The sequence below is a fragment of the Sorex fumeus genome, unplaced genomic scaffold (genome assembly GCF_029834395.1).
Source record: "Sorex fumeus unplaced genomic scaffold, SorFum_2.1 ptg000002l, whole genome shotgun sequence".
NCBI lineage: Eukaryota > Metazoa > Chordata > Mammalia > Eulipotyphla > Soricidae > Sorex > Sorex fumeus.
In genome coordinates this window covers 63,958,258-63,982,096 of record NW_026606059.1, presented here as the reverse complement: position 1 = coordinate 63,982,096, position 23,839 = coordinate 63,958,258, and the positions used below count along the sequence as shown (strand labels likewise).

Genomic DNA, 23,839 nt, shown 5'->3' with positions numbered 1-23,839 from the left:
GAGGGAAGTAGAGCAGAGCACACCAAATGGAAGGCAAGGCAAGCAGGGGCTCCCACAGCTGGGTTCGCTTCCTGTAATTTATTGTATTGTTGCAGGCAAGAATCCCACTTGGAAGGTACTATTCTTTTCCTCACTGCTTCCCACTCTGCATATCACAGCTCTTGATAATCAGTAGATAATCTAAATTAATGGAACACAAGGAAAAGGTAAAGGTGATGTTAAAACATCAGGTCGGGTGAAAACTCATCAGTGGATGGTTACCAAACCTGGATTGCAGACAAAAGACTAGGTCCTCCTCCTGTGATGTGAGACCCTGGGGCTCTCCTTATCAATTTGTTTTTTTACCTTTTGGAGTCCTTGTCCCTGGTTTAACCAGATGTTCTCCAAATGCCTCACTTCCCTTCCCCCCTTTTAATCTATTCTTTTGCTTTCCCAAGAATGGCTTCTCCCTTGAGGTTTATTTCTACTTGTTTAAATCTGATCTACCATCTGAGTCTTTGGAAGAAGAGGTTGATTAAATCAACACGGAGGTGCTTTCCCTTCTGAAGCTGCTTGTCTGCAGTATCTTCAGCATCTGTGGCTAGCAGGCATGTGAATTTCGCTGTCCTCTGGGCACTAACCCTGTGTAATCTTCTGCACCTCCTAGGTGGGCACATTGCTGGGAGTCTTGCTATCATCACGGATGCTGCCCACCTCTTAATTGACTTGATCAGCTTCCTGTTCAGTCTCCTCTCTCTGTGGTTGTCATCGAAGCCCCCTTCAAAGAGACTGACCTTTGGATGGCATCGAGCAGGTACAGCTCAACTTATTGCGACATCTTATCAGGACATCTTTTTATGATATCTTAGTATCTCATTCCTACTCTGGACAAACTTGCAGGCTATCGCATATAGCCTGCCCACAGGGCAGAGTCTGGCAAACTCCCCGTGGCGCACCAAATATGCCAAATACCAGTAACAATGATGGGTCTTATTCTCCTAAAGAGCCTTGAATATAATCTCAGGGCTAGGATGAAAGAGACGTTACTGGGGCCTGCTCGAGGCAATCGACGAATAACAGGATGATGAATGAATGAATTAAATGATGGAGTATTGCTGCAAAGTGTAATCAAGAGTGAAAATGGAAGGGTCAGAACAAAGTCTTGTTGCAAAACTCCCTTTGAGAACTGTCTCTGGTACACAGGATAAAATAGACAAGCACCTGAGTATCTATTTCCCAATGTTAATTCAGCTAACAACCAGATTAGTGGTGCTTCTTCTGTTCCTATGAGAAGACAAGAACATTTCAGCAGCCAGTACAGTTGGAGTCTCCTGTGTACTGTGACATCCATGATATTGTTATTAAGTTACTGTGTAGCTGGGGAAGGGAATGGGTTAGGGTTTCTGCCATTTTTCACAGAGAGGCCAGGAGAATTTCAGAAACTGATTAACTCTGAGAAAATGAATTGGGAATAGAATATGTACATTACTGCTCGAACTAGTGTTTAACCATTCAGTGACTGGCTCAGCTGAATACCTACCTCAACCTATCATCACAAAAATAAGAAAAGGGGAAGGACGAGATGAAGGAGGGCATAAAATTTACCTTTTGTTTTTCTTCTAAGAAAAGTTCATTAAATTGTTTTTAAAAAATATTTATTTTTAAGGCACTGTGATTTACAAAATTATTTCTGATTGCGTTTCAGGCATACAAAGTTTCAACACCAAACCCTTTCAGCAGTGTCATCTTCCACTAATGTTCCTAATTCCCCTCTCACCAGCACCCTAGCAAATACCCCTTTGACTCACCTGTCTCCATGACAGACATTTTTCTTTCTTTCTATTTTTAGAATTTTTTTTCTTTTTGAATCACACCCAGAAATGCACAGGAGTTACTCCTGGCTCATGCTCTCAGGAATTACTCCTGGAACTGCTCAAGGGACCATATGGGATGCTGGGAATTGAACCCGGGTTGGCTGCATGCAAGGTAAACGCCCTACCTGATATGCTATCACTCCAGCCCCCTATTTTTAATTTTTTTAAATTAAATTAAATCGCTATGAGACAAACAATTGTAAAGCTGTCCATGTTTGGGTTCCTGTTATACAATGTTCCAACACCCATCCCTTTACCAGTATACATTTCCCACCACCAATGTCCCCAACTTCCTTCCTTATCCCCCCTTCCTCCTATGCCCAGTCAGCTTCTACAAAAGACACTCTAGCCCCCTCTCTCTTTCCTTTTGGTCATTATGGTTTGCAGTACAGACACTGTACGGTTAGACAGACACTTTCTTAAAATATTTTTATGCCCTGTGGTTCACAATACTGTTGCTGATAGAATTTCATGCCTGACACATTCCAGCTGTTATCTCAGTGTCCCTTTCTCATCCTATTCTACCCTTTCATCCCCTGTGGTCTACATTCTATTGAAGGGTAATTTTCAGTTTTTGTTGCTTTTGAACAATTGTTATTCTTCTACTATGCTTTGGTAATACCCTGCATATGAGAGAAATCATTTTCTGTAGGTTCTTCTCCTTCTGACTAACTTCACTGATTCTCTACAGGTCCTTTAAATAGCAGTAAATCCCATGATTTCATCCTTTCTTGCAACCAAGTAGTATTCCATTATATATATATATATATTAATATGTAATATATATTAATGTATAATATATATAGCCAAGTAGTATTAATATACATATATATATATATCATAGTTTCTTTCCCCGTCACATGTTCTTAAGACACCTGGGTTCTTTCCAGATTTGGCTATTGTGAAGAGAACTGCAGTGAACAAAGGCTTTACAAATGTCTTTTATGAACAGTGTTTTGGTCCCTTGAGAAAGATGCCAAAGAAGGCAATTATTGGGTCATGTGAAAATTTAATTTGTAATCTTTTGAGAAATGTCCATATTATTTTCCAAAAAGACTTGACCAGAGACCACAGCTTTTTCCTGACCTTCTGCTCCTCTACTCTAGTTGAGGCTTGCCTCCAGCTGACAACTGAGCCTACTCTGGGATAAGAGGCAGAGCCCCTCCCTTTCTGGGTAGATCCCAGCAGCCTCCACATTTGACCTGCACCATATTAAGGGCCTGACCATTGCTCCTGTGGCATGTGGCCATGTAAGAGACCATATAACTGATCTACTGAACAAATTACATGCTGCTCACAGCTGTGCTTCCTGTCATTCAGTGAGGACAGGCAGAGAAGAACCTCCAGCCTAATCCCTCAGTATCTTCAGAGGGTCTAGCTATAAAGACTCACCCCAGCACAGCAAGAACACTAGAAAACCAATGGAAAAAACATGTAGAAGCCACCAAGTTCAATGGTGCAAAAAAACAATATCACCCAATCATAAACCACACCACACAGGTCAATAATCCTCAGACAATGTCTTTGGTGACACCATTATGAGGATGTTCAATGAGTTCAAAGAAACAATGACATAAGCAGGTAGCAAAACACAAGAAAATATGAGTCTAAATTTTTTTTAGAAAAAGCTACCATCAGAAATGACAGAAATAAAGAGTATGCTAGGTGATACAAAAAAGTTAATGTTAGCAACCAGCAGCTGATTAAAAGATCAAAGAGTCAAGATGAGGAAGAAAAAACTGCTATGAAATAGCAGAAAATAGAAAAAAGTCTAAAAAGAAATAAGGAGTTTACCAGAGATTAGGGATGAGTTCGAGGGAAAAAATATAAGAATAGTCAGTCTCTGAAGAATAGGAGGGCAAATGTGATGAAGAAGATACAATAGCCCTTTCCGCACTGCCCAGCGAGGGGTCCATATGGTGTTGTACACAATTCCCATCGTAACTTAAAGAGAAATTTCACAATGTACAGAGCCCTCGTTGTCTTGCAGATGAAGGAGGAGGATGTCCTGAAATTCCTTGCAGCAGGCACCCACTTAATGGCACCAACCTGGACTTCCAGATGGAGCAGTACATCTACAAAAGGAAAAGGAATGGCATCTAACATCATAAATTTGAAGAGAACCTGGGAGAAGCTTCTGCTGGCAGCTCATGCCATTGTTGCCATTGAAAACCCAGCTGATGTCAGTGTGATCTCATCCAGGAGTACTGGCCAGCGTGCTGCGCTGAAGTTCGCTGCTGCCATGGGTGCCACTCCAATAGCTGGCCGCTTCACTCCTGGAACTTTCACCAACCAAATCCAGGCAGGCATTCCGGGAGCTGAGACTTCTGGTGGTTACTGATCCCAGGGCTGACCACCAACCCCTCACAGAGGCGTCTTACATTAACCTGTCTGCATTGTTCTGTGTAACACACTCTTTCCTCTGCACTATATGGACATAGCCAATCTTTGCAACAACAAGGGAGCTCACTCTGTGGATCTCATATGGTGGATGCTGGCTCGGGAGGTTCTGTGCACGCAAGGCACCATCTCCTGGGAACACCCATGGGAGGTCATGCCTGATCTCTACTTCTACAGAGATCCCGAGGAGATTGAAAAGGAAGAGCAGACTGCTGCTGAGAATGCTGTGGCTAAGGAGGAATTCCAGGGTGAATGGACTGCCCCAGCTCCGAAGTTTACCACGACTCAGCCTGAGATTTCAGACTGAAGGGGTTCAGATGCCCTCTGTGCCCATTCATCAGTTCCCTACTGAAATTGGAGTGCTCAGCATGCCACAGAAGACTGGTCTGCAGCTCCCACTGCTCAGGCCACTGCGTGGGTTGGAACCACTACCGAGTGGTCTTAAGCTGTTCTTCTAGACTCAAATGGGAAATGAAAATAAGGTTGATGGAAAATAAATGAGTTTTTTAAAAAAAAAGATACAATAGTTAAAGAAATCATCAGTAAGAATTTCCCAGAGTTGAGGATTATAGGCACTAAAACCCAACAGTTCCGCAGATTCCCAATGAAAATAGAGTTGACAGGAAAATCACAAGACACATCATACTCAAAATTATAAAATACAAAGTTAGAGACAGAATAATGAATCAGCAGGATCTAAAAAGGAACTTACAAAAGAAATCCCATAAAAACTACAGAAGATCTATCAAATGAGACTCTATGAGCCAGGAGAGAATTGAGTAACTAATACAAACCCTCAACAAAATAAACATTTCACCAAAAATACTCTATTTAACTAGATTATCATTCAAATTTGAAAAAAAAATGGATAGACAACAGCAGAGGGAATTTATAGCCTTGAAACCAGTTTTGCAAGAAGCGGAAATAGCTCTTTTTAAGGACAGAAGAAAATTCACAATGCGTGGTACTGACTATTGCACTCACTAGTTGTGAGTTGTCCTCTAGTAGTTCAAGAAAGGTTAGAACATATAGCAATTATCACAAATTGACTATTATTGATTTATTTTCTGAAAATTCCTTTTGCTGTTCCTTTAAGTTTTTTTAAGAGCAAGTAATATGAAATAAATTTGGTATATGCTGGCCAAGGGCATACTGGGGGTGGGAGGGAACATTGGTGGAGGGAAGGGGACATGAGTGTGGGATTGGTGTTGGAACACCGTATGTCTGAAACAACTCTATGTTGAACAACTGCGTTGCAACTTTGTGCCTTAATAAAATTTAAAAAATTAAAAAACAACAATAAAAACCCTAAAAAGACTAAACCGTCTATATTCCCACCAGTAAATGAAGGCCCCCTTCTCACACATCGCTGCCAGCACTAGCTGGTTATGTTCTTTTTAATGTGAGCTAGGGTCTTTGCTATGTGACGATATCTCATTGTTGATTTGATTTGCATTTCTCTGGTTAGTGATTCAAAGCATTTTTCTTTTACATTTTGGCCATTTGTATGGCTTCCTTGGGGAGGTTTTTGTTCATTTTTTGATGGGTTTGGGTTTTTTTTTGTAAAGTGCTACCAGTCCTTTAAGTATCTTTGATATTAACCCACTATCAGAAGAGTGGTGGTAAAATATTTTGTAATAGTCTTTGGGGTGTCTTTTTTATTTTGGTACTTACTCTCTTTTGAGTGCAGAAGTTTCTTAATTCAATGATATCTCATTCACTTCTCTTTGGTTGGCCAATAGCATTTAATCTTTAAGTGTGCCCTTAGGTTCAATGTCAGGGAATATTCCATTTATGTTTTTCTGGCACTCTTAGGCATTTCTTTCTATATAAATACATCTCCATCTTTCATCTTTGCTCTATTAATGTGTATGCTCAAGTTTTGTCTTTAAAAGAGAGTAGGCCATCTTGATTTATGGGGCTCTCCTATGCAATCCTGATCTCATTTTTACTTAACTAACTACATTTGCAACAACTCTAATTTTAAATAAGGTCACAATGTGAGGTATTAGGTTTTTTTTTATTTGACCAGTGGTACATTATTTTTCCCTTCACCAATATTTATTTTTCACCACCAAGAACCCCAGTAACCCTCCCCCCTCCCAACCCTCCCAATGCCTGTGAGGCATATGAATTCTAGTTAACACTCTATCTACTTTGATTAGATTCATTGTTTCGAAAAAAAGATGCACCATTATTATTTAGAGTTTACACCCCCCAAATAAGACATGCTGAAAAGCCATTGTGAAATAATTTGTTTTCTATAGCTGGTTACAAGAATCAAATGATGTCGCGTGGCTGCTATTGTAGCCACATGATTTTGGATTTCTGGTATTTTACTTATTAAGCCTGGAAGTATTTCTGCTAAGAGTCAGATAATTATGAGATTGGTTTCTGTGCTCAGGAGCCATGGCCGTGCCGGAGAGCCTCTCATGGGGGGCAACTCGTCACCTCGGTAGGACGTGAAGGATGAGCCGGTTACGCCCCCCCTTCCCATGAGGTTTCAGTTGCCCCATCATGACCGGCTCATACCTGGATTTCCACAAAGCTCTGAAGCGGCTGCCATCTTTCCAGAGGGAAAAAGGCGGAAGGGAGCAACACCCTTTCTCCTCCAGGCAGGCATGGTGGCATGGATTAACACATAGTCCATTCACTTTTCTGCCTCAAGCTGCCGGTCTCTGCATTAAGTCCTTGTGCTTCTGGAGCCATGGCTGTGCCAGAGATCCACTTGTGGGGGGCAACTCGGTATAAGGTTTTTAACTCTTCAATTTATGAGTTTTGAAGACGTCCTAACATATGCCAACTAGTTAGACATTAAATAACTGAAACTCAAACAGGAAAACCTTGTAACTGTGTATCTCAATGTGATTCAATAAAAAAAAATTTAAAAATTAAATAAAATTTTTAAAAATGCTATTATTTTAGCTACTTCATAATTAAGAAATTTAGGTTTAGATAGGCTAAGTTACTTGGCTAAAATCACATAGCCAGAAAGCAGCAGACAATTTATGTTTGAAAATTGAACTCATACCTAAACATTTACAACAATATCTCTCATAGTCGGATGACATTGGATCACACAGAGAAGAATAACATATCCATTTTATATAAGAAAATCAACTATACGTTAAACCTGTCATTTTATGGATAAATTTGTTTAGGAAGAAGCCAAGTCTAAAAGTGAATGAATGTAAAGGCAATATTAAGTGGCTAATAAGAGAGATGTATGTAGCTGTGTGCAAAATCATAAAGGTTGCATGCAAATGAGTTAAGTCTAGGAAACAAACAACAGCTCCCCACTGGGAAGAGTTGTAGCACATTTCTCTCCTCTAAAATGGGTGGGAATATTATAGATTGTGCCTGACTAGTGACTCATAGAATGTTTATTGACTCTAAGGGCTTTTTGAACCCGTCTACAGGGTTGGATTAAAGATCAGGGTGGTTGTGTTAAAGAACTCTGAACCGAGAAAATGTACTTGACTCATCTGGCAGACTGAATACCATCTTATCTTCAAATATTAACGATAATGTCTTCATTCTGATACTCTTTCCTTACGGTTGTTCTTAAAAAAATGCAGTTAAAGAGTTGATACATATCTAAAGCTAACCTGTGTGTTTGTAATTTGTTGGGTTGGCAAATGAGACTCATTTTCATCAAGTACCCTCTGAAGCCTTCCCTTTTTACTATTTAATTCCACCGAAGGTACTGGTCCTGGCAAGTTGTAAATGTTTTATGGAAAATTAAGAGTGTCTAAACACACTTTACTTTTCATGTCTCATTATTTCATCTTATAATAAGTTTCAATCATTCTAGCACCTGGGTAAATGAAAATCCCCGAGGAAAACAGTGAGGGCAGGCAGCAATTAATAAGCTTTAAAATTTTGCTAGAAATTAGTTCATAATGTGGAGCATAATGAACTGAGCCGCTGGTATTTTATTCATGCAACAGTAAAGTGCCTCATCTTAGTGCTAAAATCCAGTCACACTTTTGCTTTGTAAATCACTTGAGTGAAATAGTTTGAAGCCTTTATTTTTTTTCCTCCAGGGGAAGGGAACATTAATGTCTCAGGATTCTTGGTAGGTCAAGGTGATTAATGAGTTCCTTGTGTACAATGTTGTCTCTGCTTGAATCCCTAGAGATCCTTGGTGCCCTGATGTCAATCCTATGTGTCTGGGTGATGACTGGAGTGTTGGTGTACCTGGCCTATGAACGCTTGCTGTACCCCAAGTACGAGATTGAGTCAAGAGTGATGATAATTGTGTCAGGTTGTGCAGTAGTGGCCAATATTGTGTAAGTCACCTTATATACTGCCCAAGAGTGCTTGCCTATAATCCTGTCTGGAACTGTGGCAATCTGTGTTTGTTTTTCATTTTTTCCACTTGCAATGATGGCAGAAACCTGAGAGAGTATTCCTATGGCTTCTAAGACTGAACATGACATTGATTGTCCTCATTTAAGCAAGAGTGATTTCATAGCGACTTCTAACATTTTCAATGTTTCCTATGAGCCAGAGACTATGCTAAGAACTTTTGACATATATTATCATATATCAATATTCACAACACCCCGATCTTACATCTTAGGAAATTGAAGCTCAAGGAAGTTAAATAAAAGGCCAGTTCCTTCATGAGGGAAAAGCAAAGATTTACATCTAGACCCACTAGATTTAGAATAGAGCTACTAGCCATTCTTCTGTCATGTATATTGATGGTTCAAATGGAATGTTGTTTTCTTCTATCCCGGTTTTGTTTTGTAAACAGATTTTGTGTTCACAGAAAACTAGGTTAGAAGAGAAGACTATATAGCTTAGCTTCCTTCCAGCTTTTAAATTTTTTTGCAACATACACATCAGAAGGTCACTAGTGTTAAATATTTTAACAGAACTAATAGTAGGTAATTTCCTTCCTTCAAAAGCTGTCTCTGTTATCTTTGCATCATTGTGACTGCATGAAAATTCTCCCATAGGCTATGTTAGCCAAATTCATTCTTTGTTTCATACCAATTGATCCATTATTCTATCCATGTATAGAGATTTAATGTCATTACCTTAAATAATGGCATGTAATTATTGCAGTTTTGGGCACCTCCCCAAATAAGCATACTTCACTCTATGAGAATGTGTTTTGATTTTTTTCCTTCTAATTTGATACTGTTCCGAGAAACCTGAATTAAAACTTTATTTTCTCTATTTATTTATCTTATTACTATCTATCAATGGACTGGAGTGGTAGCACAGCCGGTAGGGCTTTTGCCTTGCACGCGGCCGACCCAGGTTTGATTCCTCCATCCCTCTCGGAGAGCCCAGCAAGCTACCGAGAGTATCTCGCCTACACGTTGGCATATTTGATATGCCAAAAACTGTAACAAGTCTCACAATGGAGATGTTACTGGTGCTCGCTCGAGCAAATCAATGAACAACAGGAGGACAATACTACAGTACTACTATCTATCAATAATCTTCATGGTAGACAGAAAAGTGACCCCCCTCAAAGATTTCCAAATTCTAATCCTTGAAAGTTCTGAATATGGTAAAATGGACATTGCAAATGTAACTAAGTGAAAAAGCAATCTTGGACTGATGAGATAGTACAAGAGTAAGACACTTGCCTTTCATGCTGTCAACCCCAGTTCAATTGTCCCTGCTTCACATGGTTCTTAAGTACTTCCAGGAGTGTTCCCCGCCCCCCCCCCTCCCCAGCACTGAACCAGGAGTAACCCCTGAGCAGGCTGGATGTTGCCTATCCCAATCAAATAAATTAAAGATGGATGTTGAGATGGAGAGATTCTTTTAAACTATGAAGATGATCTAAATACAGCCATCAGATTCCTTTTAAAGGAGAGATATGAAGTCATATAATAGATGATGTTGTATTGCTGGTTTTAATGATGAAGGAAGGGGTTTAGAGCCAAGGAATATCACTACCATTAGCAGCAACAGGAGAAGGTAAGAAAATGAATTTTCCCTTGAGTCTCTAGAAGAATGAACTTCCATAATGAAGATCCATTATATATTTCTTACCTCCAGAACCATGGGATTATACATTTATGTATAATATCTCAACCACACAGTTTCTGTGATAATTTGTTTTTAACAACAATAGAAAATGTATGCACTGTCATTTACATAGCTGTATAGTGTGACACATGCAATGAGATGGATTATGCGTGCAAATGAAGATGACAGAGCTGAAGAATGGCATTCTAAACAGTGGTTTTTGAAAGAGGGCACAATGAAATCTCTGGAATTACAGGAAAATCCCGGCATACATACATGGAGAAAGCTCTCTAGGTCTCCTTGTGCCTGCCATTACTCCCCATTTCTCAGTTTGTAAACTTTTGCTCAAAATCTTTGAGCTTAACGACTGTAAGAGTAGTATTTGATTTGCTGTCATGGACTAGATCCTTATTTCCAACAGTTAACTTGAAAATGTGTTTTGCATTGGCACTGTAAGAAAAAGTGGGAGAAGATCAATGCAAATCTATCACCACAAGGAGACAAATAGACCAGAGCACATGTCCTACTGATGGGAGGTCAATAACATCATCTTTGCATAAGAAGAAAAACATGCCCACAGGCAGCCAGGGAAATAAAAACATTAATAAATGTTCTGGAGTCATATGTCACATAGGTTTTTGTCAATGCTACATGCAGATTGAGGATACTTTTAGCTAATTATGCCATAAATCTGGGATCTTGAGAATCAAGTTAGACTTTTTTTAAAGAGTGACCATCCAGATTTTCTTTGTATTGCAACTTCTTTTGAACTTTGGACTTAAATTGCAGCTGCTTAAAATACTTGACAAAACATGGAAACTAATAAATGTTTACTTTTTCTGCATAATTAGATAACTCTTTACGGTTAAAGATTACAAATGAGTATAATTTCTCCCAGAAATGTGATGATAGGTTTCAAGTGTTGTTAATGCTATGTTTCCTGAACACAGAAATAAGAAAACCGTATAATGGGAATGAATCTATTAACAGGGGATCCAAATTCGGTCTGAAAGTTCCAGTGGAAGTTGCAAAGGGATTCTAGGTTAAATATGCATAATTATCATCAACAATATTATTATTATTGTTGTTGTTATTATTAACCCCTTCCCCCTGTTTTGTGATTGTTATGTGCTGAGAAAGGGATCACACACAGGCTTGGTTATGGTGCTCCTACATTAAGTTGTGGTCTTCAATGGGTGTTGCTCTCCTTCAGTTTTGGGACATCAAATGTGCTCACCAGAGGTCACACTCATTTAGTTGGGTGCTCATGCACATTCTGGTTATAGTGCTTGTCAGGGTGTTCCACTCACACATGTGTTCCTTGGTACTCCTGGGGATGGTGCTTCCATATTTTGTTATTACAATGTTCCCCAGATGTTGCCACTTTTAGTTGCAGTGTCCCCACACGCCTGACTGTGGTAGGGCTAGAAATTGCTTATGAGGCAAAGGATTGCAAACAATGGTTGTGCCAGTCACCACAGGTACCAACAGCAGAGTTGCTAAAAGAGTGACTCTGGAAATGGTGACTCTGGGAATCAAACTCGTGACCTCATTCCTATGAGGCCAGCATCTTAGCCACTGAGTCATCTCCCTACCCCTAAGATGACAATTATTGACAAATTGTCTGGGGCTATGCAAAGTTCTGTGTGTCTGAAACATTCCTTCTCTCCTAATTTATTTAAGATAAAGTTTGTTTTATTTCTCTAAAGAAATAAACTCCCCTGTTCTACTATCCCATAACTAGTTATTAGAAGACATTATAATCAGAATTTTCTATTTATATATGATTTTTTTAAAAAATTCTTTAACTTTTTTATTGAATCAATGTGAGATAGACCATTACAAAGCTGTTCATGGTTGGATTTCAGTCATACAGTATTCCAACACCCATCCCTTCACCAGTGTACATTTCTAGCACCAGTGTCCCAGTTTCCCTCCCAAACCCCCACCCCAATCCCCTGCCTGCCTCTATGGCAGGCACTTTTCTTCTCTCTCTCTCTCTCTCTCTCTCTCTCTCACTCTCTTGTATGATTTTAAATCTCTGCCATCTCCATCACAAACCTTTATCTCCCCAAGCAGTTAACAGTGCCTGGCATATAGGAGTCCCTAAGCAAGTTTTAATTTTTAAATAATATGAGTTAGAGAAAGAGTGAAAAGGTGATGAGCATACATGACAGAGCTAGAAAGAGAGTCTATTAATGTCTGGATGTATCAGGCTGTCTTAAGAACTTTAAACGGTGACTTCTAAATGAAGGTTAATTTATGCCCAAATGCTGACATCCAAGTACTGTACATTCTGAAATGATCAGATCTTGGTGAGTAGCTGTCATTCCACTTGGCACTCATGGCCTGGGATTTAATACTTAACTGGCAACCAAGCTGGGATATATGATATTAAATATCTTCCTACCCTGCAACACCCACCTTGTTCCAAAATATTCAGTTTCCTGGCAAAATGCTCCACTTAATATATTCTTATTTTACCCTTCCTCTAAATAACTTCTAAATTTACAAATAAAATCAGATATATAATTTAAACTACTGACTATTTGACTTGAATCATCAAGGTTAAATTTTCCAGTATGCTACACATTGTATACATATATTTGTGTATATGCATATATATACACAGATATACATATATTCATTCTCATTTATAATACACTAATATATTTGAGTCTCTTGATAGTTTATGTAAGCATATTACTGTCATTCAAATTTCAAATTTCCATGGAAATAAGCAAACTTGGTAAAATAAAAGATTTCAAAATGCAACCTTGATGAAATTCACTTTTTCTTATATAATTCTCTTTCTTTCTTTTGCTGCCTTTTTGCATTTGCAGTTGGTACTTTCAATTAAGCCTTGACAAAACTCAGCTCTAAGCTCAGCTTTGTGTATGACCTTAAGTCAATTCTCAATAATATTTTCACTCCTCCCTGCAAGTTCTTTGTTTTCACCTAAGAAGCCATATTTCCTATCTTTAATTTAAAACAAAGGAGCATTCTGGATAGATGAGAAAAACCAAGGTAAATCATTGTCTGTCTGTTCTCCTGTAAACATTTTGAATATTCCTTTATACATCTACGTTCCAAATCCATTAAAAAATGCACTTTAAAGTTTTCTACTGAAGTATCCACCACTTTGGATAATAAAAACCTGATTTTTCTGACAATAAAAAATTTAATTTTTAGGTTTTTTTCCCTGATAATAAAAGGCTCCACTTTTCATGTTTAATCTCATTTGTGCCGAGTGCATGGTTCTCTCTTCCAGACTGAGTATGATCTTACACCAGGGCTGCTCAGGAGGCAATGACAAGAAAGTGCATGCTAACGCCAGTGTCAGAGCAGCCCTCGCTCACGCCCTGGGGGACCTATTTCAGAGCATCAGTGTGCTGGTCAGTGCACTTATTATCTTCTTTAAGGTGAGTTTACTGAATATCATGATCATATGATAAATTAGGTTCTACAGAGAATAAAACGAGTACTAAAGACACATCACGAGTTCTGCCAAAGTTGTGGAGAAATTTGAACTCTAATGCACACAAATCAGAATGTAAAACATTAAAACAACTTTAGGAAACAATCTAGCATTTCCTCAAAATGCTAAACATAGAGTTAGCATAGGATAGAGTGGGCCTTGTTCACATGAAAACTTGTACGTGAACATTATTAAGGATATTAATAATTGTGGAAAAAAACAAGAGTCAATCAACTATTGAAAAACAAAATAATAAATGGTATATGCAGACAATAACATATTCATCAGTTAAAGATTGAAGTATTGGAGTATGCTGTACATGGTTAGGCCTGGAAAGTTTCATGCTAATATAAGTGATAAAGTTCCCCAGTTCTGAACACACACTGTATGATTCCATTTAAATAAAGTATACACAGTAGGACAATCTAGAGAGATAAAAAGAAACAAGTGGCTTTCTAGAGTTCATTGGGGAAATGGAGAATTGGAAATTGATTGCTTAAAAGCATGTACTGTTTCATTTTGAGATGATGAGATGTATTATGGTGATATTGCATGCTTTTGTAACTGTATAAATAACCCTGAATTATCCAAACTACATGAGGGTATTGCATGGGGAGCTAACTTCTCCCCTGACAAAGTCAGACTGATAGTAGTTTGCAGCAAAGATCTGAGGAGGGTCTTTGGATTAAAACAAATATTCACTCTAGATCTCTGTAATACCAAGAGCTAGCAGATATGGGTGAAGTAAAAGTGGAGGTAGGGAGTTAGTAGACTTTCAACATTCAACTTTGTCTACATCATAATTGTCTAGTTGGTACATACTCTATTCTTGGGTCACCAGAATATGAAAATAGTATTTTTAAAAATATCTGAATGCAGTTGATCAACAAGCTCACTAAAGCCTGTGAGATCAAATATTTCAAAACTCTAGAACTTTGTGGTGTTTGACAATATCTGACAAAGGTTAGATTCAGGCCAAGTATCTTAGAGGTTAGGAGTCATGCACTTCCTTGGAACACAAAGCTTCAAGAGCAGAACCGAAGGTGTTGAGTTCTGAGGTTAAGGGCCCATTGTAATATTTCCACTCACTACATATGAGTGAGAAGTGGAAATATTATTGAGAATCGACTGAAGGTCATGCACCAAGTGGGACTTAAGGCTGAGCTTTGTCAGGGTTTAATTCAAAGTACCAGCTTCAAATGCAAAAATGAAGCCTCAGTCTCTATTTTCAGGACTGAATCAAATATAAGTGTCTAGTCTGACATACTTAAGAGGGGAAAAAATTTTACACCAAATCTAGGTAAATCTTAGTCCAGTTGTACCTCTGAATATAGAAGCAACCTCAAAGTAGATAATATCCTTTCTTCTCATTGTGATGAACGCTAAAAAAAAGTCATTGAATACTGTGCAAATTCATGCCTCCTTTCATCACAAACTGTATTTCTGTTTGTTTGAAATATAAACTAAGTGAGTCCACTTCAGACAGTACTAAGAATACTTTACCTTTACCTCCTAAATTCCTATTTCTTTCTTTAGGCACCTATAGTTTTAAGCTAAAAAGAATGTAAATTCAGAAAATCTGAACTCAAATGGTCAGAGAATGATAGAGAAGAAAATAAACAGGGATGTTTAGTTATTTTATTAATCAAACTTTCTCCTTGTGCAATACAAATGCAGCTAACCCAAATCCCTGAATTTTCTAGCCAGAATATAAAATGGCCGATCCAATCTGCACTTTTATCTTTTCCATCCTGGTTTTGGGCAGCACCATCGCTATTTTAAAGGATTTTTGCATCTTCCTCATGGAAGGTAGGAGTGGTTTTTATTAATTTTGCCATCACTGTTTTCTCATCCCTATAATCACAAAAATAAATGACCTCAAGGCATGTTCACCATTAATTTGCATTACAGGAAATTTACAAAGAGGATTATTTTTTGGTGAAAACAAATGTTTTGCTTTGGAACAAATAAAAAGAAGTAATTTCTATTCTTCCTGTAGCAATTGTTAAATGATATGGCACAGTATAAAAATATTATGTACAAACATTAAAGAAAGACATTGGAAGAGATTGCAGGAAATATAACTTTATCCTAGTTATATGGAATTGATCCAAGAAAAAATAAAGAAATGTATTTTTCTGGCAGCATTGCAACGACTCTGAAGGATTACCTTGTTAGACTAAACCAGAAGTTCTCAACTTTAGTTGCATCAGAATCATTAGGAGGGTGCTGTTAAACACAGAGTGACCCATTCATTACTCCCTGGATTAGTAGATCTGAAAGGCTGAGAATCTGTGCTGGTAACAGCATAGTGATGTTGCTGATCTGAGAACCACATTTTGAGAAATGTTTTTATAGTTAAGTGATTCCTGCAAAAGGGTTCTGTTAATATAATCAGAAGCTAGCCTACATCCAGCATTCAGATGACTCAGGGCATTCAGAAAGGTGAAACTTTTATTTTTTTTTTTTATCAGTACCTTTTGACATAAGAAAACACAATCTCAAAGGGCACTTCCTTTTGTGACAGTTTACACTTCCTGAGCCTTCACAGCTGAGTGTATGCTTAAGCATTCTGAGCTTGTGGTCACTGTAGTTGCTGGTAGATGATAGTGTTGTTAAAGTGAAACAAAATAATCTGAGTTAAATATTGCTGGGGAACTCATAACTTCCTCACTCCAGGGTGATGCTATTTGGTTTCCCAAGTCACTGAGGCATCTATTCCTTTCCTGAGGGCCTCATCTTGATGATTTGAGCTACTGCTGTTGCTGTTCTAGAAGTAATTACTTAAAGAAGGAACAGAAGACAAATGGATGCACAATTCGATAGGACTATATCCTCTTTTTTCTGTGTCTTATTATAGTTCTCCTGTGATGGTACTATTTTCCTATTTTATACAAGGAAAAGTAGAGATAATTATTGATACTGACAAGTGACTCTACTCTGCGAATATGCTAAAATTTTAAACAAGGTCTTAAATTTAGGCTGGGATAAAAGAATACTTGTACTTTGTACAAGTTTACAATTTTGGTTCCCAGTACCACATGGTCCCCAAAGTACTGTCAGGGGGACACTCCTGAATACAGAGCCAGGATCGTCCCTGAATACCTCGGGAAGTGGCAAAAAAAAAAAAACCCTCCAAATAAATCATGAACTAGTCAAGAAAAGTATAAATTAATGAGAAAAATCTCTACACTTCCTCACATTTAAATTCTCAGTCCTATTATTCAGGAGTGATGTCTGCAAATAAGTTGACACCTATCTTTCAAAAGCTATGTATGTATTTACATAAATACGTACTATAAATATGTGGCTATTTTACTGTGTATGCATATATAGTGCACATTTTTTGTCATTTATATTCTCAAAAGATCTATGAATTGATATGTCCCTCAAATACATGGTATTTATCTTTATTTTTATATAGAAACAGAATTATGCATTCAAGTAGATTTTGTTCTGAACCTTATTTTTTGACCTGCATTTTCCCAGATTGATCATACATAGATACACTTCATAATTATTTGTTTCTGGCCACACCAAGCTATGCTCAGGGCTTACTCATGGCTCTGCACTCAGGGAATTGTTCTGGGTCGGGTCAAGGGACCATATGGGATGCTGGGGATTCAACCCAAGTCAGGTGTGTGCAAGGCAAGAGCCCAACCCATTGTACAAAGTATAGCTCTAGCTCCAAACTTCATTATTTTTCATCAAACACTGTCCTCCCGTTGTTCATCGATTTGCTCGATCAGGCCCAGTAATGTCTCCATTATGAGACTTCTTGTTACTGTGTTTGGCATATTGAATACTCTCGGTAGCTTGCCAGGCTGTTCGAGAGGGGTGGAGGAATCGAACCTGGCTTGGCCTGGCTGGCTGCGTGCAAGGCAGTGTGCTATCACTCCAGCACATTTTTTCATCACTCAAAAGAATTCCCCATCAACATATGCCTCCTTAGGGAAGGTTGTTACAAAGAATGTTGCTGTCATCATTTTCATAATTCTATCTCCAGCTGCTATATTTGTGAAATAATACCTAAAAATTAGTTAAGTGAATTCTAACATTTGATAGATATTGCTGCTTTTTTTCTAAAGATGCTTTGTCAATTTCTTTCTAAAAACAGCATAATAGAGCATTTATTTCCTCATAGCCTCATCATTATTGAGCATTATGAATTGATGACTCATTTTTAACCTTTTTAGTAAAATACGAAATCTTACTGATATCATAATTGTAATTCTTTGAATATTATACTTTAATGATTGTATTTGTTGTGATGTCTTTTTTATCATCAATTCTGGTATTTTACTGGAGGCACAAATATTTTTTGCAGTCTTTTTTTTAGAGAAAAGATTATGATAGATGGAGAGCTCTAGGAGCCCTCTTTCTTGTGTCTCCTGTTTATTCAATATTTAGTGATGTAATAAGTAATGAAAGAAATTGTTCCCTATGCGAGTACATAGAAAAATTAGGTAAGAGAGGAAAAGATTAATGGATTTGTAACTTCATTTCTAGAACCTTAGATGAAGACCTTAGTTACTTTTTGCCCCTCCAAATATATAATATATCTTCCCTCCCTCCCTCCCTCCCTCCCTTCCTTCCTTCCTTCCTTCCTTCCTTCCTTCCTTCCTTCCTTCCTTCCTTCCGTCCTTCCTTCCTTCCTTCCGTCCTTCCTTCCTTCCTTCCTTCCTTCCTTCCTTCCTTCCTTCCTTCCTTCTTTTTTTCTTTGAAAAATAGTTTTATTCAGAGATATATACTTAAAGAAGTGTGAGGGTGGAGAAAGATATAGAGGTACATGTTCAAGAGAGAATAAGGTCTCTCCAGAGAGGATAGGGGAAAAGCAGAGAATGATTTTTAGGAGGTTACATACAGTATCTCCAAATTGTCTTGACCTTGAGTATTGTGTGTACATATTCTGCATACTTTTATTCTTATCATGACCTATAGATTCTCTACAGCCTCTTGTTTTTTCTGAGCATATCCACCCTCCTCTGAGTGATGCCTCAGTTTCTGCATCTGCAATTTCTGCATTTCCAAAGAGCTCAGTATTTGCATCTCAAAGAGAATTGTTCCTTGTGCCTTTAGGCTACTAGAAGGGCTAGATTATTTTCTTCTTAAATTTTTATAATTTCCCACAAACTCAGGCTCTTCCTATCTATCAGTTGGCAACAACCTCCTTTCTGCCCCCCTGCCACTAGAGATTTCTCCTCCTTGAATCTTTAAGGGCTACATGGGTGATGCTTTATTTTCAAACAATATCTTTTATTTGCTCGAGCAGGCCCAGTAACGTCTCCATCATGAGACTTGTTGTTACTGTGTTTGGCACATTGAATACATCACAGGTAATTTAAATAATTATTCATTTGGGTTCTTTCTCTGTAGCCAGACTAAAGAAGCACCCTTACTTATACTTTCTATCTTTTCATCCTCTAAATGACAATCCTTGCATTGTTGAGAAAAATATCATCCTATTGCCACAGTTTCTTCCTCCCTGATCTAGAGACACACTCCTTCATTCTGTCTCAGTGTGTAACGGATTGGATTCTGAGGTCTTCACTTCCTGTGTAGCCCACACTGTCCGTTTATAAATAGGGATGACAGTCAAATCTTACATTTTGTGATCCACATACTGAATCCTGACTAATGCAATAAAATAATAGAGTTTATGAAACAAATGATAAGATGGTATTACAATGCTAGGATCTTTGTTAAAACAGTTCACTCAGTGACTAACATTTGTATATATTACAAATTAAAAGAGGCATCATATATTTTCTGATTTATTCATCAGAGAACTCCTTGAACTATGTATTTTTTCTTACTATGTTCGTACAACATGCTGATATTAGAGTATTTCTGAGACAACTACATTTACATTAGTTGTCAGAATGTTAAGGTATGGTATGAACCCTGTATTGTATAATTTTGCTTCCCAGAGTGTATTTGAAGATAACTGAAGAAATTAATACACCAATTGGTATAATAATACACCTTGAATAAAAGTTTGATTATTGTTGTTGTCTGTTACATAGAAACTTCCACAAATATTTTTGACATTTCATTGATGGTTAGGTCTCTAAAATAGCCAGGTGACTTTGACCCTTTAGTGGTGGTGAGGTAAGGTAACCATATACATCAAACCCATAAATGTTCACACTATTATAAACGTGAACTTTATAATTTTTTATAGTGATGGAGGGCGGGCACGTTGGTGGTGACACAATTGTTTCATATGTTAGAACTGAAACCAATAATAGTAACTATTACCAAAATGATAATCACTGTCACTGTCACTGTCCTCCCATTGTTCTTTGATTTGCTCGAGGGGGCCCAGTAATGTATCCATCATGAGATTTTGTTGTTACCGTGTTTGGCATATAGAATACACCACGGATAGCTTGCCAGGCTTTGCCGTGCAGGCGAGATACTCTCAGTAGCTTGCCAGGCCCTCCGAGAAGGGTGGAGGAATCGAACTCGGGTCGGCCATGTTGGCTGTGTGCAGGGCAAACACCTTACCCACTGTGCTATCACTCCGGCCCACCAAAATGATAATAAAAAATTTTAAGTTAAAAATTTTAAAAAGATCTAGTGAAAATAAGTTTTAAACAAACAAAGTTAGAAATAAGAAAAGAAGTGGGAAATTTGATTTGATATTTTGGTGAGGGCTTTGCAGCCCTGTTTACCCAAGTTACTAAACTGGTTTTAGTTGAATAACAGTAGGATCCCTCTCTTTCCTCTCGTCAGGTGTTCCAAAGAACTTGAGTTACAATGAAGTGAAAAAGCTCATCCTAGCAGTGGACGGGGTGGTGTCTCTGCACAGCTTGCACATCTGGTCTCTAACAGAGAACCAAATGATTATTTCAGCTCATGTGGTTGCAGGTCAGTGAATTCTACATGAAACTCTGGGTTAAATTCAACCTTAATCCCACCATGTCAGTTATTTTCCTCCTCTGGTAGAGCTGCTCTTAATGTCTGTTGCCTGTTAAAACAACTCTAATGTGTTCGTATTACCAAGGATCTTTGAAACCTCCTTCTAGATGTTGTCATAAGAACCATGATAATAATGCTATCCTTTGAATCCAATTGCAGAGGGTAAAAGATAGAACAAAAGGCTATATAATACCATCAATGTTTCAAGGCTTTAATCTCTGAAAATTAGGCTTCCCTGCTTGGACTTGTTGTTCTATCAACTAAATGATAGAAACCAGCTAAACAAAAAATCTTCATTAAATATCACTTGTACATAACATACTTTGTCAAGAACAAGAGATTGAAAGATGAAGGAGACAGGGGTTCCATTCTTCACAAATCACAAATCACAAATCATCCTGTTAATCGTCGATTGCCTCGAGCAGGCCCCAGCAACGTCTCCTTCATCCTAGCCCAGAGATTATATTCAAGGCTCTTTAGGAGAATGAGATCCATCATTGTTACTGGTATTTGGCATATTGGGTACGCCAGACTCTGTCCTGTGGGCAGGCTACATTCGGTAGCCTGCCAGTTTGTCCAAAGTAGGAATGAGATAATAAGATGTCATAATAGGATGTCGTGAGGCCGCGAATGCGGCCGTGCGGTTCCGGGAGCTGTTTTTATAGTCTCTGAGTCTTGGCAGTTGATGGGATTACACAGCGCCAGGGGGCCAGTTGGTGGGTGTGACCCCCGCCTACTGGAATTTGGAGGATCTGGGTGGAAGATGCTCGTCCCAAATCCGAGTAGGCTTGGAGATCTTGGCCCTGGAACCCGCGTGACTTTGTCCCTCTGCCAGTACCTTCATGTGTGCGGAGAATGGTCTCAGCATGGTGGTGGCTGGTCCTGGAGGTCTTTGGCTACCGGAGCCCTGGTCGGGGCGGGGAGGAAAACTCAACCCGCTCCCCTCCAAGGGGCCCCCGCGGCGAGGACAGTCAGGCGTGGGGGCAGGAGACTACACTGTTCTCTTCCGGGAGCTGGTTTTTATAGTCTCTGAGTCTTGGCCATTGATGAGATTACAGGGCGCCAGGGGGCCAGTTGGTGGGTGTCACCCCTGCCTACTGGAATTTGGAGGATCTGGGTGGAGAATGCTCAGCCCAAATCCGAGTAGGCTTGGAGATCTCGGCCCCGGAACCCATTCTTGAGGTTCAAAAAACTAAAAGATATGCTCATTGGAATAAGTGGCAGTTTCTGTATGGCATGGTTAGAAATTCATTAACCATGAGAGAGAATTTTTAGAATGTTGAGTTTACAAATATTTAATGGACTCTATAGCCAATTCTCAGTAAGCACAATGTATGGCTACTGATAAAAATGGAAGCATGCACATCACTTGTATGACTATTTTCCTTGAATACTGGATTCACAGAAAATAAAATTAAGTTTTAAAAATCTTGCTAAAGTAAAAATGAATGATGATCTTATACTACAAACTACTTTCTCAAATAGAAGGTAATACTGTCCATGACACATCGTTGGTCTTAGAACACAGGCAGTGGAAATTTTCTGAGACCTCAGGAGACAGCTCAGGTCAACAGTGATATGCTAGCCCCCTTCATAAAACTCAAGAAGTTCCTCAGAGGCAGGAAACAAGGACACCAGTGACAGTTGTCTGGGGCTTGTGCTTTCTCAGACATCCACATCTTTGCTGAGAGGCTCAAATCTGACTCCAGGGAATTTGCAGCATCAACAACACTAATATTTCACCATAGTTGGAATAATGGAGTGAACTACTATGTCTCTCTGAAGGGAACTTTGAGATTTCCTGATATCTTTTGAGAAAAGATGGCAGTGAGGACTGATGCTCCCAGAAAAATTTGTGGGAAGTTCTAAATACTTCTGGCTCCTATCACTACTCCTGATATAAATTCTGACTAAATAGAAGAGATGTGACCCCAGAGATCCCCAGGGCCTAGTGAGCAATGCTAAGAACGTTTATCTTGGCTTTTCCAGAATGTATACTTCCATCAGAACCTAGGAGAGGCAGATCCCAGAGAACTGTGAACAGGAGTTCCCATAGTGACTGGGAAACTTGCTACACTAGAATTTTCCCCTTGCTTTGCCCCTGTGAGTGTAGCTGATTGTCAGAACCCATGTGGCTTCAGTTGAGTGTTCCGGCTGTGCCCTGCCTCACTGGGTCAAGACAAAGTACTTGAAGCTGAGATTGATCAATTGCCCAGGTGTGTCAATCAGTGACAGTCTTGCTCTCTTTTATCAACAGGAGCCAGCAGTGACAGCCAGTTTGTGCGGAGAGAGATTGCTAAAACCCTCCACAGAAGCTTTACAGTGCATTCACTCACCATTCAAATGGAATCTCCAGCTGACCAGGACCCCAACTGCCTCTTTTGTGAAGACCCCAGGGATTAGCTCAGTCACAGCAGCTGATCCCCAAATAGGACAGGCCACTACTTGCCACTCACTCTGCACTTTCTGAAACATAATAAGGAAAATGTATGAGAAATTCATGATATAATTCCAGGCATGCTCATTTGATGTATATCTCCATCTAACATAAAGGAAGGTATTTTTCCAGTCCCCGGTCAATTGGGTTCTTCAATTCATCAGTAACTGTGTTCAGTTTTAGGAATGTGCTACATAGATTATTCCTGACTGGAGGTAAAATAACAGCTGTTTGTAACCATAGGCAATGAAAAGTTCATTTCCTTTCATTAACACATTTTGAGAATGAGTGGGCAAAGGAAAGTCTTACCAGGAAATTAGTGGCCAAGAAAAAAAAATCATAACATTCTCCTAAAACATGAAGCAGAAATTTTTCCAAAAAGTCAAGTCAGGTAAAAATGGAATCAGAGGACCCAACACCCCATTTGAACTTGTCTTTCTCACCAAGATATAATATAATTTTGGGTACTATGTTTTGACTCTTTGTCTATCAATGTTATTCTTCACTAATCAGGATAGAAATGTCTTCTTTTCAGTTTGATTACTAATTATAGAATAATATAACTGAAAGTATTTAATTATATTCTTTGTATGAAAGTTCTGGAAAAATAAAAAATTATGAAATTGCTGCCCTCTGCATTCATAAAATTAAAAAAATAAAAAGCAAACAAAGACATAGGAGGCAAAATTCTTATCTTAACTCACACAGAAAATAATTTATTCAAAGAATTAAGATAAGAACTCCCAAATC

The 23,839-nt window shown here is 38.6% G+C and overlaps 1 protein-coding gene and 1 pseudogene across 1 annotated transcript in view; both read left to right on the top strand.

The window, feature by feature from the left end:
• SLC30A8 (solute carrier family 30 member 8) overlaps window positions 1-23,055 on the top strand; it is a 46,086-nt gene extending 23,031 nt beyond the window's left edge. The window contains exons 3-8 of the mRNA XM_056111603.1: window positions 647-793; window positions 8,392-8,545; window positions 13,522-13,672; window positions 15,432-15,537; window positions 20,467-20,601; window positions 22,910-23,055. Of these exons, the coding sequence (XP_055967578.1) occupies window positions 647-793; window positions 8,392-8,545; window positions 13,522-13,672; window positions 15,432-15,537; window positions 20,467-20,601; window positions 22,910-23,055 (839 nt within the window). The remainder of the gene's footprint in view (window positions 1-646; window positions 794-8,391; window positions 8,546-13,521; window positions 13,673-15,431; window positions 15,538-20,466; window positions 20,602-22,909) is intronic.
• LOC130020929 (40S ribosomal protein SA-like) lies at window positions 3,817-4,698 on the top strand (annotated as a pseudogene).
• Window positions 23,056-23,839: the final 784 nt, after the last annotated feature.